General features: G+C 35.4%; 1 protein-coding gene across 9 annotated transcripts in view; it reads left to right on the forward strand.

Annotated features, from left to right (window-relative positions):
• Nucleotides 1–18,962, forward strand: part of PHF3 (PHD finger protein 3) — a 53,943-nt gene that overhangs the window by 29,457 nt on the left and 5,524 nt on the right. For 8 of the 9 annotated variants that reach the window (XM_075498139.1, XM_075498140.1, XM_075498135.1 and 5 more), the window contains 10 exons: nucleotides 5,020–5,347; nucleotides 6,361–6,538; nucleotides 8,955–9,105; nucleotides 9,225–9,381; nucleotides 10,425–10,541; nucleotides 12,758–12,889; nucleotides 13,336–13,468; nucleotides 13,977–14,172; nucleotides 15,808–15,955; nucleotides 17,436–17,525. In XM_075498139.1, coding sequence (XP_075354254.1) covers nucleotides 5,020–5,347; nucleotides 6,361–6,538; nucleotides 8,955–9,105; nucleotides 9,225–9,381; nucleotides 10,425–10,541; nucleotides 12,758–12,889; nucleotides 13,336–13,468; nucleotides 13,977–14,172; nucleotides 15,808–15,955; nucleotides 17,436–17,525 — 1,630 coding nt within the window. Of the gene's footprint in view, nucleotides 1–1,364; nucleotides 4,905–5,019; nucleotides 5,348–6,360; nucleotides 6,539–8,954; nucleotides 9,106–9,224; nucleotides 9,382–10,424; nucleotides 10,542–12,757; nucleotides 12,890–13,335; nucleotides 13,469–13,976; nucleotides 14,173–15,807; nucleotides 15,956–17,435; nucleotides 17,526–18,962 lie in introns of those variants that run through there. The other variant, XM_075498144.1, reaches the window with a different exon arrangement.

Genomic DNA, 18,962 nt, shown 5'->3' on the forward strand with positions numbered 1-18,962 from the left:
GATAGTGTTTCTTTGAAGATAGATGGTTCTTGATTCTAGAAGATCAAAACCTGACAAATCATGTCACCTGTGTTAGACTTGTACAAAAAGCAAACAAGAAACTGCTCATTTATATGTGCTCTGACAAGGTAGTGCCATTTTTCTTTTTTTTTTTTTTTTTGACACTTGTTTCACTTGAGCTTTGAATCGAGCCCATACTACTTCACTGATGTGGAACAAAGGCTCTTCTAAAGCTGTTGTGAATATCTTCTCTACTAGTAACGTCTTTATTAGCTGAAGGAAAAACAGTTGCCTCCATGCAGTGTCTCTGCTTTAACATTGACTGAACTATAGCATCAATGCAGCTGAGACACAGCTTAATGTTAATACAAATTTACAACAGATTTTATAGAAGACTGGTGAACAGTGCCATGGGGGGGGGGGGGAACGACACACAGACGCAGATGTGGTACATGCTTTAAATACTTAAGTCCTTAAAGTGCATGAACAGTGGTTTTGCTCTTAGGGTGAGTTCAGGGTTAGGGTGTCATTTTGAATAGTTTGTTTTGCCCCCCTTTTTTTTTTTCCTAAGATTGAGTCCTCTTGGAGTGTTTATCCTATGCTATGTACCACAAATGCAAAGGACTAAAGAGAGGCAATTCTTTCTGAAGCAAATTATTTTCTGTGGCAACGCACCTCACATTATTAATTAATCTTAAAATGCTGATTACTGGCCCATAGTGAACTATTCTGACAGTTCCCAATTTTTTGTCTTTTGTTTTACTCAAGTATAGCTTTACAACAAACAATTGTTTGATGAATAAGATGGTTTCTGCCCATTTTACTTGTAAAATCTTACTTCACAGTAAGGGATTTCTCTGGAAACTTGTTTTTGTTACATAAATTGAATGTATGTAAATTAATTTTAAAACATGGCCTGTATATTTTGAAAATAAATCATCTAAGCCTGAGTTTTTCATCTAACAGATGACTTTAATTTACTACACATAACACACCAAAGAAAATCTCACAATCCTAAGAGAGATTGTGGAAGGTTTGCATTAATTATTGTCTCTTTTTATGTGTCACCTATTACTTTCTGATTTTAAGGTGCATCTTTTCATACTGATGTGTGGACTACCAAGAGGATTCTTTAAAAGGAATGAAACAATAACATACTCTATGCAAAGGTCCCAATGAACTATAGTACTGTCTACTGTCACCTTTCAGCTCTTTTTAGATTTGTCTTAAAAAAAAAATTTGTTTTTATATTAAAGTCCAATGAAAGCAATTCTATTATTGAATGTGGCATGATTTAATATTTTAAAACACATTTTTCTTTCTCTTTCAGCTTTACATCTTCCAATCCAGCCTTACAACATGGGTAAAACTCCTGCACTTCAAACATGAAGCAATCTACAGTCAAAAGCCTTGGTGTTTTAATAGTCCAAGATATCAGAACCTCTTCAGTCACATATCTGACAGCTGTGCAAGAGGACATCCTTGATCCTTCAAGCCAGGCTTCAGTTTCCCTTGACTCCTCTTTTTAGTCTTTGAGTATTGCCCATTACCCAATTACAATTGCTGTTACAAATCATAATTGTGTTTTGTGTGCAGATGAGTGAAATAGATAAAGATGTAAAGGTGGCCTTATGGTAAAAAGGATTATTTACATTACTGGTATCAAAAGGAGTATGTTCTCTCCCAGCCTCAGAAGTCACAGTCTTGCAGCTGACTAGTTTGAAAATACTAGTAGAAATAGTGAATTTTTTAGGCAGGCAACACCAGTATTTTTATTATCATTTTGTATAACTAGGTTTAAGCAAGACAATTGTAAATACTACATTCTGGTTTATAGTACAGGCTTCATGGACATTTCCAGATTCTCTTTGTAGTCTTAGTTTCTGAATCCTGAATTCTGAAGTTTTATTGTGTGTGTTTAAATATAGTGTAATTGAAACCTTATTGTGAAGACTGGAATGAAGTCAAACAGATATTCCATCTTCAGTAGTTTACTTAAGATGGCTTGAATGACATCTGTCCATCTTGGTGTATATTCTTAGTGAAGAATGATCTGTTTGTGAACCAAATTCATTACAGGTTTTTTACCTTTTTTTTTTTTTTTTAATAGACCTGAAAATAAAGATGTAAGACTGGATGCCTATCTGGTGCTTTACTCTTCATATACAATCCCTATTGCCCACTTACTATGTGTGAGCTAAGCTGAAAAATTCCATGTGCTGTCAATTTAAAGTTGAAGATGTGCAGCATCTTGTGTATTTTAGTCTCCAGAGTTCATCTCTGCTTTTTTGCAAATTTAGTCTGTTTTCTAAATAATCAAAATTTTGTTTTGGTTGCTAAAGGTTGCAGTCTGCCTTGCCTATTTAACAAATTAGTCTCCAATGCCTGAATTTCCAAACAGGGAAAAAAACCCCATATATTTTTAATAAAAATTCAAGTCGTAGTTGTGGCTTCAAGACGGTGTATTCTTGGTTTCCTTCTATTTTTAACCAAAAGGCATTCATTCATTAGTACATTAAAATATCCTTTAAGCAAGAAGCACTTGACTGTATGCTTTGATCTTATTTCAGCTCTGTAGAAAAATCTTATGTTTGGAATTTTTGTAACCAGTTTCGGTATTCCCAAAGCTTTACTAATATTTTCTTGCCATGGTGTGAGATTGTATTCTATGTAAAGCATCCTCTTGTGGATCCTTGTAGCTGTGAAATAGGCACTTGTGCTGTATTTCCTGCCATCATGCGTTTGGCTCTAGGTTCTCACAATGGAGCAGTCATCTTTGCGTTAAAGTCCTATTGCTTCTCTCTTGTTTTCCTGTTGTGTTTATGAATGTTATGGTATTACTCTGGTAAGACCATCAGAAGCAGTTGTCCCCTAATGTTACCTTTCCTGTATCTTCACTTTGCTGGAACATGGATCTGAAAAGACTGAGGTACTGACAAAATGTGAAGGAACCTTTGCCTTTCTAATTGAAACTGTTGAGTAGATGGGCAGATACTGTTTGCTAGTCATGACTAATACTGAAAATGTACTTGCAGCTCAGAAAAAAGAAAATTAAAAAAAGAGAAAACAGTTGTCTTCACAAACTAGATTAAAAACTGGTTTATTCAAATCTAGCAAACAGCATCATAGGCTAGTGAAGCTGGAAATGACCTTTTTCTCAAACTGCTGGAGCTTTAAAGCTTCTCACACTCATTTTGCATCAAAATGCTATTTACTTCAGCAGAATTTAATCCTGATTTATTTTGAGTAAGCAAGGATAGAACATAAAGCCACAATGTTTTCTTCTTTCCTGCTCTTCTGTTTCAAACACCTGCTGTTAAATAGATAATTCATCTCTTGAGGTACCTGTAGTTTCTTAAATATAGTACCTGCATCAAACCATCTGGAATGTTCACCTACAGTTCTGGTGAATGAGAGTTCCTCTAAGCATGTTCTGTAATATTTATATGGTTTTGCAACCATATAGGTAAGTCAGCAGATAGCCGATCCTAGCCTCAATAGGAACATACATACATTAGGAATCATTTTCCTTAGAATCATCTTACGGAAGAGATTTCTAGGATATTAGATTAAAGAAACAGGGTTTGCAGGGCAGTATATTTAGCTTGTTGAATATGTTGTTGAAACAACCAGCATTTCATTGAATTACTTTTCAGGTCTGTCTTCTATGGGATTTAAAAACTCATAATTCAGTAAATTCTTCAGTATTAACAAAGCACTCACAGTTTTCATAATACACTTGCAGTCTTTCTGGATTTTCTTCATCCAGACAACATATATCATAGTACATATATTTTATGTAAGTATAAAACAAAAAAAAGATGTAAAAGGAGAAAGAGAACATAAGTGGATAATGCAAGAGACCTTCCTACATCATTTGAAAGCAGATCTTAAGTAATGATGCTAGATTCATTATTATAAGAAAGGATTGTAAAAAGTAATTACTACCAATTAAGTCTCCTGAAATAGATTTATTGAGGTGTTTAACTTGTCTAACTTCAAAATTCCACATCCTTCCAAAACAGTTCCACTGGAAATTGTACCTTTCAGTGCAATTAGGTACTAGTGATACCTAATGAAGTTTTCAAAATGCTTCTGCAATATAGTCAGAAACTATGGTTTTATTTTAGACCAAGTAATCTTTACAACACTTTGAAAATATTATCTGTACCTAAAGTTACTTTAACTTTCAAAATAAGGAAACCATTTCAGTGACTGTGAGATGAAAAGTGTCCTTTAAATGATACTCATTTTAGTGTTTGAAACATTCTTTAAATAACTGTTAGCTGTGAATAAAATAGCTGAGCAACACAAAAGTGGCATGTACCTTATTTAAAACTAGCCAATCAGTCACTGTGAGCTAGCCAGATGCAGCTGGGAGCCAAACTCCTGGCCCCATATTCACTAGTAATTCAGTAATAATGGTCTAAGGAATGGGATGTAAAATACCAACTCATTTAGAATATCTCGATGTTTCTGTACTGATCATATTGTCAGAGCACTCAAACATCTCTTACTGCTGTGGAAGATTGCAGTTGATACATTTCTGCTGTAAGGATGATCATATTTGAAGGAAAGCAAGGATAATATGCTCTTGCAAGAAAACTTTCTTTTCAAGTCTTTCAGGTCTTTTCAAACAAAAGTTGATTGGTTTTGAGAGTTGTGGATTTTGGGTTTTTTGTTTTTTTTTTATATATTCCTATCAATTTTTTTTTTTTAATAGTAGTCTGAAAAAATCCTGTTGGTAGGATTTGGGGGCAGGTTACAAAAAACATAATGAGGTTATGATATTCTCTTGGACTATTGCAAAAGGCAAAAAAGCAAAACCCCTGTTTCTCAGGAAGATCATACCATGTCGTAAGGCTGGAGATGGATGTAAAGCTACAAAGAAAATCACTTACCAGGTAAGAAGGAATTGTTGAGATGTACAGATCAAAACAAGTATACTACATTCTGCTTAAGTTGCTGTTACCTTCTTTTGTAGTCTATACACTAACTTACGTCTTACTTTGTTTTCAGATTTATGGTAGGCTGTGGTAGATGTGATGATTGGTTTCATGGCGATTGTGTTGGACTGAGTCTTTCTCAAGCACAGCAGATGGGTGAAGAAGATAAAGAATATGTGTGTGTAACATGCTGTGCTGAAGAAGACAAAAAAATGGAGTGTTTTGATCAAAGTGTACCAGATACTCAAGTGAAACTTGAAATCCATAGAGAAGAAAAAGCAATTGAGTGTGAAAAACCAGGGATGTCAAAGCAAATACCTACTTGTAATCTAAATGTAACAACTGAAAAAACAAAGCAAATGGAGGACACTGGGAAGCACAAAGTCAAAATATTCAGGCGGGTGAGTCTTACTTAATGCTTAAAAGTTGTATTAGTTACTGGGAGTAGGAGTTTCCTCCTAACCCACTGCCATTTAAAATACCATGTTTCAAACAGTTTTGTGAATCTAATGTAAAACTTCTCCATTATTATTTTCAGTTACTTCGTTTTCTAACTGGCTTGACTCTTTGGAGATCATATTGCTAAACTCCTCTTATATTGAGCAGAGTTATGTACACTATATGCGTGCATGTATATACACCTGTATATATATATAGGTGTATATAAAAATGGTGAAGAACTTTGTGCATTTTTCTTTCAGATTTCTAAACACTTTTACAGGACATCTGTCAATTTGCTGTATGATATAAACCACAGATCTTTTAAATATCTGTAAAACAATATGAAAACAGTATTTTAGTTTTGATTGTTTTAACTTCAGATTGTATGTAGAAGAAAATGCCTAAAACTTTAATTAGGGCCTTTCTACTTTCTTTGTGTCTCATTTTACTAAGCAAAGGATAATTTGCAAGAGCAGTGAGATGTTTTTATTACAATTCTTTAGACTCTTTTAGTATATAGTGTCATGTTAATCATAACTTAATCATCAGTAATCCTTTTTGTTTTATTTCTGAATAGTATTGTTGTAATTCTGACATGTAAGCTATTCTGTTTAATTTTGGTTTACATGTGCTTTCTAAATGTAAGTGACTTCCTGTGGATACATGGCTAAAACTGGTTAAGGGATGTTCATTGGTATCCCTGACCTTTTAAAATAGCTGAAAATGTAGTGGTTTTCAACATAGAGCTTAACTGCAAACTGCCCGTGATGTGTCTTCGGCCAATATTTCAGAGAGCTTGTTAAGCAATACTTGGCAGTAATTTGCGATATTGTTCGGTAACTTTTTAGAAAATACTGTACAATGGTACGTACATCATTTTGCAGTATACTTAAATGGGAAAAATGTGTGGTAATTACGTAGTGGTTCATTGTAGCATTCAGTAGCGTGCTAACATGTAAATGTTTTATTTCAGGAATCTGGTGATGGGAAAAACTTGTCAGAGTCTAGAGACTCAGATACTAAAAAAGGGCAGCATGTTTCTGCTCGAAAAGGATCACAAACTGCTGTAATTCCTCGGCGGTCCCCTGAAGATAAAAATGAAAAAATAAATAAAGAGGCCCTTAGTGTGCTTGAAAGGTCCACAAAATCAGGTAGTGAGGTTTGGTGAAGTACTCCATACTGTAATTCACATACATGTTCAGTGAAGAATGATGACTTTCTTTATAGTATCAGTTTTTCAAACCACATGTGATGGTGATCTGAAGAGCTGTTTGTTGCCATGATCTTTATGATCTTTATTTCTCATTTCTTTTAAAATTTTATTTAGCAGGTAAATGTTTCTTGTGTAGATGTGTGAATGTTTCCTGTTTGAATAGTAGAGGATGCTCACATAGTCAAAAATGGCAGAAAAAGTGTATCTCTGTGTTAAACTTTATTTCACATTGCAGAAAACTTTGAAATACTCTTCCATAAAATACTATGAAATACTTAATGTACCTAAAAGTGATTTAATTGCTATATAAATTATACTTTGACTTACTGATGTCTTTTGCACAAATTGACAAATACTTGTATCGGCTCATTTCAAGGGGGAACATTATATTGCACACTGAGCCATCAGATTTTCATCTAAATTTTGTTCGAAAGGTTGAAGGGACATATTTTCCCCTCCCCAGCTCCCTTCCGGGAAGCATTTTTCTTCTGAGATCATGGTAATATGAAATTGTTGTCATTTGGGACTGAAATCTCAGCAGCAAAGGTAGTGAGACTTTGTGTGAGAACTGTGTCTTTAACTCCTAAACTCAAGCTTTGAATTTTTGTCTTAAAAAAAAAAAAAAAAAAGTCTGCTCTTCTGGTCTTTTGCCAGTGCTGATGCATTTTAGAAACTCTTTTTGGTGGAATAAAACAATGCCAGGGTTAAATGTAAATCTAAATGTAAGTGTTTTACACTGAATGGTATCTTTTAGACTTCAAATACCTTGTTGTTCAACTTCAAAATTCTGAGTCGCAAAATAATTGACATCCTTTTTAACTGGAAATTACATAGACTGAAATGAGTCTTTGGCATCCATGAAATAATTGAATTGTTCTAAAATATATTCATTGAACTAGGAGATGACAAAGATTTTTACAATGATGATTTCAGAATAGAAGTTAATCTTAAAAATGATTTTTAACAGAGGGGAGGCTTGGCAGCCTCATTTAGGACAATTAGCATAAAATTATTAAGCAGCACATTTGTCTTAATCTCTTAACTGCTTTGAATTATGCTTGTAGTGGCATTGTTTATTGCTAATCTTGCCCATCACTTCCAGGTTACGGGACTGTTTTCAGATGGTTGAAACTGCCAAAATGTTGCTGGCATGTGGAGGTTTTCCATTTCCCCTGACCCCCTCAGGCAACTACTTTGAAAAGGTTTTAGTCCAGTTCTTCATCCTCCGTCTGAGGAGGCGATGAGCAAAAAAAGATATTGAGCAAATAAAAGCATTATTAGAGCTGCCTTACTTAACAAGCCTAGCATATTCATACTTGAGATCACAGTGCAGAGTGGCAAACAGCTGTCTCAAGTCTGTACCACCTTGCTGGTGAGGAAGGGAAAATCAGTAATTTTGATAGGGATCATAATTGCATTAATGAGAGAGTTGATGATCCAACCACACAGTCTGCCCATAGAAAAGAGAATCTGTCTTTTTATAGCTACTTGAAAATGTAGTTAGTTTGCTTCTGGCATTAATGCATTTTAAGTTGCACTCAATAGGTGAAAGTAATAATAAATAAATACTTCCTTTTATCATCAAACACTCAGTATTCAATTTGTTTTCTTTTTTCAGAGTGGAAAGTAAATAAATTAATTTTGTTTATTTCCCATTGCTTTCATAAATAGAAGGCTACTGCTCTAAATTAGTGACATGTTCACCTGCTGAGACAAATGAGCTTTCAGTTGACACTCTGAAAATTAAAGTTTGAAGGAATTTGGGGTTTTTGCTTTAATGATTTTAATTTGATTAGAAATTTCCGTTATTTGTATTATGACACAAATCTTATAAAGGCCTTGTTTAAGAGTGTCTGTTACCTGAATCAGAAGCTGAGATTATTGTAATTGAAATAATTTTGATAGCTAACAGATACAGAAATGCTAAGTTTAATGAAAAATGCTATTTTAAACTGAAGTTTAATATGGTTATAGTAAGTGCTTCCCAGTATATTATTTCTCAGTTTACTCATAGAAAAATTTATGCTTTTACAAAAATTCAGAGTCAAAAATCCTACTGTAGATTGAGCTAATAAGCACTGGTCATCTTGGTTCAGTGTAGAAGAAAATACTTTAAGGCAAAGATTAAAAGTCCTGTTTGTTTCTGCTAAGGAAGTTTTTTCTGGATTAATGGATGTAATACAAAATCCAAACGAAATAAGAAAAAAAACCAACAAGCCTGTGAATCCATTCCTTCTCCTTGAATGTAAATTCTTAGCAGTTTAAAAATAAAACTTCATAACATCTAGCAACAGTAAAAGTTTATAGCAGTGGCTTGAGTAGCTTACAGTTTTTAAGTCTCTATATTTTCATAGCTGTTCATGAGAAACAAGAAATTAAGAAAAAGAAAAATGAGAAGGGGTCCATTGGTGCAACACACCTGCCAGCTGTGCCAGCTTCCAAACCTTCTGCTGATCAGATAAGACAAAGTGTCAAGCAGTCTCTTAAGGAAATTCTGATGAAAAGGTAAAGATATATTATTAAATGAAATTATTAATTTGTGTTTGTAATTATTTTCTTTCAGAAGGCAGAGAAAAAATAATTATTTGGAAGCATTTGGTAATTACCCTTGTGTTCTCTCACAGATTGACAGACTCCAGTTTAAAGATTCCCGAGGAGAGAGCAGCGAAAGTTGCCACAAGGATTGAGAGAGAGCTGTTTTCTTTTTTTCGGGACACTGACTCAAAGTATAAAAACAAATACAGAAGTTTAATGTTCAATCTAAAAGATCCTAAAAATAATGTATGTATTATTTGTCTGTTGTGCTTTGCAGAAATCCTTTATTTGCTGTAGATTAAAGGAACAGTTTTCTATATAGATACATTATTAATCCTTTCACAATTTATTTATCCTGTTTGTTATTTTTTTCTGTAGCTTTCCTCATCTCTTTGATGTTGTTTGTCCTCTTGCACACTCGGTGTTCTCTGTGTTCTTTTTTGCTTGTTCCCCATCATTAATTCTTCAACTCCTTGCTCCCAGTGTACTTTTTATAGTGGGGTTTCAAAGTGTAGTGGATATAGCTTCCTTAGTTCAAGTGTTTGTCTTTACCACTAATCTGTTTTTTGGGTGTCCCTGTCCCCCCATCACTCTTTCCTGCTTACTGCACTTATTTTTGTTTCTATCCAGTAGCTTGGCTCGCTGTGCTTTTTCATACCCAGATTTCTCAAGCTTGGTCTTCACTCTTTTCTGCTTTCTATGAGCCCATTATTCAACATCATACCTCCTCAACTTCTATCTTGTGTCCTTTTATCAGTTATTCTGATCAAGTTGCTTTGCCTATAGTATTTTACAGTTAGCCAACTCTAAATTATATGAATGGGCTAACTTCTGTCACTGGCTTCTCTCTGCTTATACTGCTAAATTATGTGGGGTTTTTTTACCCTAGGAATTCGGTTCAGTCAGTCAAGAAGCATGGACATCCTCTTTAATACTAGCTTCTTTTTGCTGTGTAATACAGGGGATTTGCACCTTTACAAAAAAAAAAGTCTGAGTTACTGCTGCAATGGGCATAAACGGACTTTCTCCTTCAGAACAACAGTTATTTATACATCTGATCATTAAGGGTATATGTAGATACATTCTGTTATGTAGAATAAATGGAGCTCTGGAATTAAGGGTTTTATGTTATAAAATCTAGTACCGCTTCCTACAGTGGGAGATAATTACAAAACCACATGATCCATATAGCTGTACAGAGTATGTTGTATGTTGCTTCTCTGCTTTATTTCCTGCTGTGACCTGTTTTTGTCTTGATAACAGTAGTTAACTTTTCTTCTTTCTTCTAGATATTATTTAAGAAAGTACTGAAAGGAGAGGTTACTCCAGACCATCTAATAAAAATGAGCCCAGAAGAACTGGCTTCCAAAGAACTGGCTGCTTGGAGACAGAGAGAAAACAGACACGTGAGATTTGTCAACTTATGTTTTTTAGTTGACTGCCTAAGCATATTTAACTTCTGTTTTCAGGTTAAGTGTATGTAGGAAGAACAGAATGCATGTTGCACAAAGCAGCTCTGACTAATCAGGAGGATCTCTATAATTTACTTAGTATTCAAAACCCAAAGGGGTTGTTAGGACAGAAGTGAAAGAAGTGTAGTAAATTCCTGAAAGGGGGAAACCATGCATTTTCCTTTGCTGTCCAACTTTGTTGCTGCTTGCTCTGTTTCCTCTGTCTCAAGAATGAAGACTTCTTTGTCCTTATTTCCAACAAGATGTTAAAGCTCTAGCTGGAGCTTTATAGACACTGGTTTCTTAGAAAGGAGAGAGACCTCTTTGGACAAACCAAACTGAACTGGTGCTGTTTATAACTTACTGATGGAGCATGACAATTCACCCACCAAGAAGTAAACCTGAAGCTGAAAACTTGATCTGTCCGTCTGAAAAGCAGTCTAAAGGAAAAAAAAAACAACAAACACCAAACTAAAAAACCCCAACAAAGTGTAGGAAGTTTATTAGGTTAGTTAGAGCATTACTTTCCTTGAAACAGAAAGTCACACTATATTTATAGCTGTGTTGACAATTTAGAAGGAGAAGGAGGAATATAAGGAGCTCTATTATTTTTATAGAAGATGCCTTTTTCTTAGGTATTACCATGTTTATTGGGCAGTTAGTCTGATGACAGTTAACTGCAGCTGCTTAGAAATGTCCAGTTTACAGCATCAACTTTTCTAGTTTGCAACATCTGGATTTGTGTTGGCAGAATCTTTGGTATTTATATGTCACTTCATGGAACCGAAAGGCACAAAATTTGGGTAGTTTAACTGGTATGCATTTTGTGTTTGGGTTTTATGATACTAGGAATTGTGGGTTATATCAGATGACTTCCAATAAAAAAATTAATGAGTAGTGTAACATAGAATAGATGGAAATTCATCCTCCTGAATTCTTTGTGCTCAGAATGAAAGAATGTTGAGTGACAACTGATTCAGTACAGTGGGATGCTGTTTTAGAGAGTGCGATTTGCATTGCGACATTAATTATTCCTGGTTTTTTCCTTGTCTTTGCATATTGCGACTGGACCTGTTTATGAATCATGACAACTTTTTGCTAGTTCCTGTACAAAAACAGTTGTTGAATTATTCTTTTATTTCAAAGTTGTTTTGAGGGCCTAGAAAGGCATGAAAAGTTTGTTTATTCTGTAGCTATCTAAAGCCCATCTTTTGTAGGACATCTTCATTACATTTATTTTTATAAATGTCAATAAAATACTGAAAACAGACCATACAAAACAATATTCCACTGCTGTGAGGAACAGCTTCAAAACAAAAGCGTATGCTACTCAAAAATTACTGAAGGGTTCTAAATATTTCAGAGAAATACTTCAAAATTTCTAGAATTTGAAATTGAATACAACGTGTAAAATAAATAGCAATGTATCATTTGGCTGTATTTTTCATTTTCTTATTTAAGCAAGGCTTTGAGACCACTACTTACTAATTTTTTTCGAAGTTTTCCCAATGTGTTTGAAAGTAACTGTAGCTATTTGGTAGACAGATAAAGCAATCATAGAATCCTTGTTTCCTTATGAAACCAGGCTTAAAATATTGGGGACAGCCAACACAAACTGTTTCTGGTTTAAGAAGTAGAAATGTGCTTTAAGAAGCAATTTTCGAAATAATGGTTTGTGTTTTATTTTTTTGCGACAGAGCAAAGCAGCAGTGCTGATCAGAATTAGCACATCCATTACTTGAAGAATAAGTTTTTGTTGCGGTAGAACGTTAGGTTTACGTACTCAAAACCAAGCTCCTGAAAAATGATACAAATCTTTATGTATTATGTCCTACATTGTCCCTATTATTATGGGAAAAGAGTTGATGCATTTCTTTTTTTCTTTAACTCTTGGAAAATCAGAATTACCTATCTTTAAATTTAGTGTTGAAGGTCTGCTTTATAACTTGTTTAAATACATGCCTGCTAAGTACTCACTGCACTGTAGGTGAAGTTAGACCAACTGCTTGTGCGTTTGCTTTATGAAACTGCTTGACACTTGCAAAATAAGAATGCATTCTTTTTTTCCCTAGAGGGTTTCCTAATTGCAATCCTGTTTTCTGTTGTTAGATTTGTGGATTTCTGAATTTTATTGTATGGAAGTAAATATAAGTAACTTCCTGTTTTTACAGACAATTGAAATGATTGAGAAAGAACAGAGGGAAGTTGAAAGAAGACCTATCACAAAAATTACTCACAAAGGAGAAATAGAAATTGAAAGTGAAACACCAATAAAAGAACAAGAGGAAGTTATGGAAATTCAGGTAGAAGAGAAAACCTGCAATGCAGTATATTTAATTCATAGATAATATGGTTGTAAAGTGGTTTGTTTATGACTTTGTTGTTCAGATCTGTAATGATATGTTAGGCCTGTTTTGAGTTTAATTTTTCTTTTATCCTCATTGACTTTCACTTCTAGGCCTGGTGGTTTTTTGTTTTTTCCATGTTGCGTCCATGACTGTATGATGAATTCTGTCAATAATAGAAAATATTCTAAATCTTATCTAAAATATATTTAGGAATACCAATTCATTCTTTTAATGCATTTGTAGATTTTGTGGCAGCGTTTTTTAGGCTATACAGCTGAAGGGAGAGTTTTATGTCTGAAGGGAAGAAAATACCATAAAATATATAAGCAATATGAATAGCAATATTAGGAGTAGTAACAGAGGAAAAAAAGGCTAACTGAAATGTGTTTGACTTTTCTTAGGAACCTAATATTAAGTTGTTTGAGAAGTCAGAGGAAGCTGAAAAGGATAAAGAAATAAATGAATCTGCATCTCCAGACACCACAAGTCAACATAAAAATCATCTCTTCGATCTTAACTGCAAAATCTGCACAGGTAATTTTGAAAAGCGGGCCAAAATAAATACATCATGTTTGTATAATGCTTTTCAGTCATAAATCTCAGTATACCTCAAGAATTTAAATAAATGTTGGGTTTTTTTTCCCCCTAGTTCGCTGACAAAGATGTGGAAGCAGTGTTTTACTTCATAATTTAGAAAAGAGACAATATTAAAATGATAAGCTATTGGCATAAAGTCTTCTATTTAAAAAAAAAAAGACTGCAGAGAAAGAAATCCCTTTAATAGGTGTACGTGCTATTGTTGATGCCTCATTTCTTTGTCCTATCCCATTACAGTGGCAATATTTATGTATAATATTGTATGAATATATATAACATATAAATTTATACATTGTAAATATGTATAAAAAGTATCATTTCTTTATCCTATCCCACTTCGATGGCAATATGTAGTATATTGGGTGCATCTTCCATGTCTTCAAGAGGAAGTCCTCTTTTGTTTCTTTAATAAAAAATAAAAAACATTGCAATTCATTTTCTGCAGGCCGAATGGCACCACCTACTGATGATCTTTCTGCAAAAAAAGTGAAAGTGTCTGTTGGAGTTGCACGGAAGCAGTCAGACAATGAAGCAGAGAGCATTGCAGATGCGCTTTCTTCAACTTCAAGTATTTTAGCTTCAGAATTACTGGAAGATGATAAGCAAGACTCATCAAAGTCATCGTTCACACCTCTCCCAAAGTAATATAAACTGTAGAAACAGTATTTTAAAATGAAAGATGTTATTAATCTTGTTAAGCTATTATGACTAAAGTTAATTTTTTAAATGGCATTTCATTAATCCATTTGTGTACTTGAAGCTGTACACCTTGTCTTAGGAATGAGGTTATCTGCTGGACTAAATGATGCTGTGTATTTGTATAAATAATACTACATATATTGCTGTGATTACAAACTTCTAATTACCACACTTTCTTTTGGGGAGAAGTTAACTACCTTATGTTTCCTGGTGCAGCAAGGCCTAAAAAGGCAGCTGAGTTAACATCAAAAAAGTCAGAATATAGATTTCATATTGTATTTTGCTATTAAGGAACGTAGTATGTACAGTGCTGCAGTTGAATGAGTGTGTGTGTGTTTGTATATGTGTATATATAAAGCTAGGGAGTTTGAGATTGCTCTGAACAGAGCATTTACACTGATAAATCAGGCTAGTTTCAAATCTCAAAGCACCACTTTTCTACAAATGATGGTTAACAGCAGGTTGTTTGGATTTTGCCATATTTACTGTCAGCTCCCTCTTCGTTTTCTTCCACACTCTACTCTACTACCCACTAAAGAGGGAATTGCAATTTATGAGGCTGTTTTTTTTCTGGTTTGAGGAAGGGGTTGCTAGAAAAACATTGACTTCAAGTTATTTAGAATTGACCAGAGTTCATGCTGAAATTCTGCCTTTATCGGGACTGTGGGATCCTTTACTGAGGACAATGGACTTTGTTTTTTGAATAGCTTGCTGAAGATTCAAAGTCATTTCTAGTGTAGACAGAAAGAAACATAGGTTACTGTGTTACTGTAAGAGCACAACATTGGGTACTACTGGGCGGCTAGCTTAAAACTGCTAATAATAGCATGCCTAGAATATTTTGATAACGACATGTTGCGAAATGTTGAAATGTGGCTATAACCTTTTCCCCAGGCTCAGAAACACTCTCCTGTGAAATTATTTAAGTCTTTCAGCTTATTCCTTGCAGCTGCTTTCTTGACAAAACTGTGGCTTTTTTTTTGAAGGGGGGAAAAATGCTATTTTGTACAGTTGGTATTGGAATTGGGAGGACACGCTCGCAGAAGCTGTGAAAGTGATGCATGGGTGAGACGAGATGAGCAGCCAGCTTGTGAGACAAGGGAAGGGCAAGGGGACACAGGTATTCAGGTGGTGGACAGCCAGTGTTGCAACAAAACATAGGAGCTAGGAAAGCGGGGTGAAGGTAGGCCAGCAGGCAGTGTGTCGTCTACTCTTCCCCTCCCTGTGGTAGGGGAAGATCTTACTGGGTGTGCAGTACCTATGTGTGTTTGTGCATCCTCTTCAGTAGCATTTAATAACCCTTGGAGTAAAGAACTTCTCCATTCTCAAAAGATACAGTAGTGAACTAGTGTGCTGCTTATGTGACGGTCCTTCATGTAACATACCTGTACTCCACTGGAAGATGAGAAATGTGGTTGTCTGCCTATCTCTTTTCATTGACCCTCAAGTATGCTTAACTGAAAAAGAAAATTCTTAATGACAGATGATTTCTTTTACAAAGAAAGATTATGATTTACATGATCTTGCATGATATATCATGTTCTAAACAAAGTGGGTTTTTGTTTGTTGTTTTTTAGGTCAGAAACACCTGGTACTGTGGAATGTGAAAGTCTTTTTCTGGCACGCCTGAATTTCATCTGGAAGGGTTTTATCAATATGCCTTCAGTGGCAAAGTTTGTTATTAAGGCTTACCCAGTTTCTGGCTCTTTCGAGTATTTAACGGAGGTACTTATATTTCCTGCAAAGAATGAAAAAATCAGTTATTAACTCTAGCAACTTGTTTACGTTGTAGGCTAATAATAGTATAATGATGAAAGGCAGGGAAGCATGATCATTTTACTAAGTGAAGTATTTGTGGGAGGACAGAATTTAGGGTATGTATTTGTAAGTAGAGTATTTTTCAGTTTGTCCTGCGTGGACCTATGGTTCATCAGGATTCAAGTTCTTTGTTATATTTTAAGACGTTTTGCTCTCATCTCACTGTAAGATGTTTCTTGAGGATGAGCAGCAGTATTTCCGGAGCTGCTTTTATAAAAGTTGAACTGTGTTTTGTTTATTATGGAGCATCTTCTGTAGTATAAAGTAGCAGGGAAAGATAAGACAAAATTTGCTACTGAAATAACCACCTCGGTGGCATCCATTTTCTGAATAAGAGGTGAGAAAATTGTAGCTCAGTTATGAATTCAAAGCATTAAACAAGCCGATACCAATTTTTGGAAGAGAAGTGTCTTCTGGTGGTTTCTGTTGACAGTGCGAGTCTTCTCATCTTTTACAACAGAAACTTGTGTAACAGAGTTTCTTTTTTTGCCTGTCTGGTGGCCGTTCTGGTCCTAACCTTGCCTTGTAAGACTAAATTGTCCCTGAAAAAAAAAAAAGTTTATGTAGTGTTCTCTTCACTGTCTGAGAGGCGGGAAAAGGATGTAACTGCTTAAAATAGTTGTCTTCGTGTCATAAAATAAAGATCAGAGGGCTCAAAAGGCTCAGTGTTACTTCCCACCAGTGACGCAGGATGCATCAGCTTTCTAATTAAACAGACTTAGGTCTTCTATTAATGTGATTAGCTTTGCTGTAAATCTTCAGTGAAGTGCAGGGCATGCAGTACCCTTTAATACTAAAGGTTTGTTTTACAAATATGATGTGCTTTTCAAAACTCTTCTGCTTTATTTCAAGAAACTGTTTTGTCTTGGGTGTTCCAAAATTATTCTGAAAGTCTATTTTTATTACTTGGGAATAGTGAACTTGATAATATCCAAGAACAAGTTTATGTCTATATAAGCATGTGTGTGTAGGTTATGTTTTTCCCTCATGATTAAGATTCCAAAAGTTTATTATATGCCTTCATAGGTGTGGGGCTCTTGTAGCAGTTTGATCTTACAGATAACTTGAGCATTTCCAGAGCACAGTACAATTATGTTTGCAGTTAATGTTACTGAAATAAATAATTTTGGGGAAGGTATAGATGAACAGTATTAAATGATAACTAATTTAGTACAGATAATTAACTTTGCACTGAAAATCCTAATTTAAATATCCAAAATTTAAGTGTAAATTTGTTTCTACTGTTGTAACTTCTACTGATATCTTAAAATTATAATTTAAGAACTATAAGAATTAAGTATGTTTTGAATATATGAAATAGATACTGGATGAAGGATTCACCACAATTTTTATGTTGAATTCAAATTTCTGTTGTCTTTCCTCATAGGATTTACCTGATAGTATTCAAGTAGGTGGCAGGATATCTCCTCACACTGTCTGGGAGTATGTAGAAAAAATCAAAGCTTCAGGGACCAAGGTAACAATTTTACGTATTGAAGGCTTGCTGTTTAACATGTATCCTATTCACCCTAAAGACCTTTTTTTTTTTTTTTTTCCCCCCTGGAACATTTGTGAAATACATGACATTTTAAGGATAACTGATGGTTATGTTGAATGGGGTGGATGGCAGCTGATGGTGTTTATTTTCTTGCTATCTAACCTTAACCTGTCATTTCCTGTTTGAGAATACTTGTATTCCTTTGAGACAGTAACTCATCATGAATGTTTGGACACCACTTCGCATGTCTCAAGTGTTACCCTTTCGTTTCAGTACTGTTACAGTATGCAAAACCATCTCAGTGGTCCTCTGCTGGACTTGTCCCATTGTGTGCAGGTTGTCCTTGGGCTGGGCAGCCCAAAACTAGATAGCGTTCTCCAGATTCTCTTTCGCAAGTGCTGGGTAGAAGGGAATAACCTTTTCCCTTGGCCTGCTGGCTGCTCCAGTTCTGACACCCAGCATGCAGTTGGCCTTCTTGGCATGGACGCGTTGCTGGTTCACATTCAACTTGTCCACCAGGGTCGTGAATGAGTGATTTAGATCGCTTAAAAAATCACTGTCAAAGGTATTAGCAAAAGTGGTTTTAATATGATGTTGTGAAAGTGTGACTTAACAAAGTTCAGTGGCAAGGTTCACTCTATTAATTACTGCATGGAAGAAACATACATAGGAAAAGTGCAATACACTCGAGTTAAGGTGATTCACAGAGAGACCGAGGATACAGAGGGATCGGAGGACCCTCCCGTTGAGTCACGAGGTTCAGAGTAGACCCCCTTGCTTTCTAAACTCCTGAGGGAGCTTAGGTGTGGCTAGGTCCAATCTTAGTCTCAGACTTGGGCAGCAGTTTATGTCTAAGGGATTATATATGCAAGATGTATCAATTCAGCAGGCAATCAAAGTTACAAAGACAAAAATCAAAGTTACCACACTGCAAGGTTATGTGCGGTGTCAGTCGCTTACCAAAGATCTGCCGTTGGTAAAAGGTCTCTCTGCCTCGAGGAGCAACCTTGAGAGGTGTCCCTGCTTGAGGGGAGATCACCGCCATGCAGCCACACTGCCTGGCAGGGAGACCTCAAAGGCGGCTCACTTTGGCTGTCATATTTATGGGATAAAGTGGTTGGCTTGTAGTCAAATAACATGCTATGGGAAAGGTATGCATGAGACTCCTTGTACCCACAAGTTTCTTTGTTCCTTGATAAATGAGTCTTGGAAAAGCCACCCCGCTATTCATGTGCTAACTGCATGATCGGTGTTCCAAACTCATATGCATCAATGTTCCCTGTGCCACTCAGCTCCTTTGTGGGTTCTCAGGGAACCAGGAGTTCTTGGCCTGGCCACAGCTCAGGCCTTTACCTCCTTTGGAGCCTGTACCAAACTACTGCTAGTTTGGTTAGGGGGTTGAGTGCATTCATCACA

The sequence above is a fragment of the Mycteria americana genome, chromosome 3, assembly GCF_035582795.1.
Source record: "Mycteria americana isolate JAX WOST 10 ecotype Jacksonville Zoo and Gardens chromosome 3, USCA_MyAme_1.0, whole genome shotgun sequence".
Taxonomy (NCBI): domain Eukaryota; kingdom Metazoa; phylum Chordata; class Aves; order Ciconiiformes; family Ciconiidae; genus Mycteria; species Mycteria americana.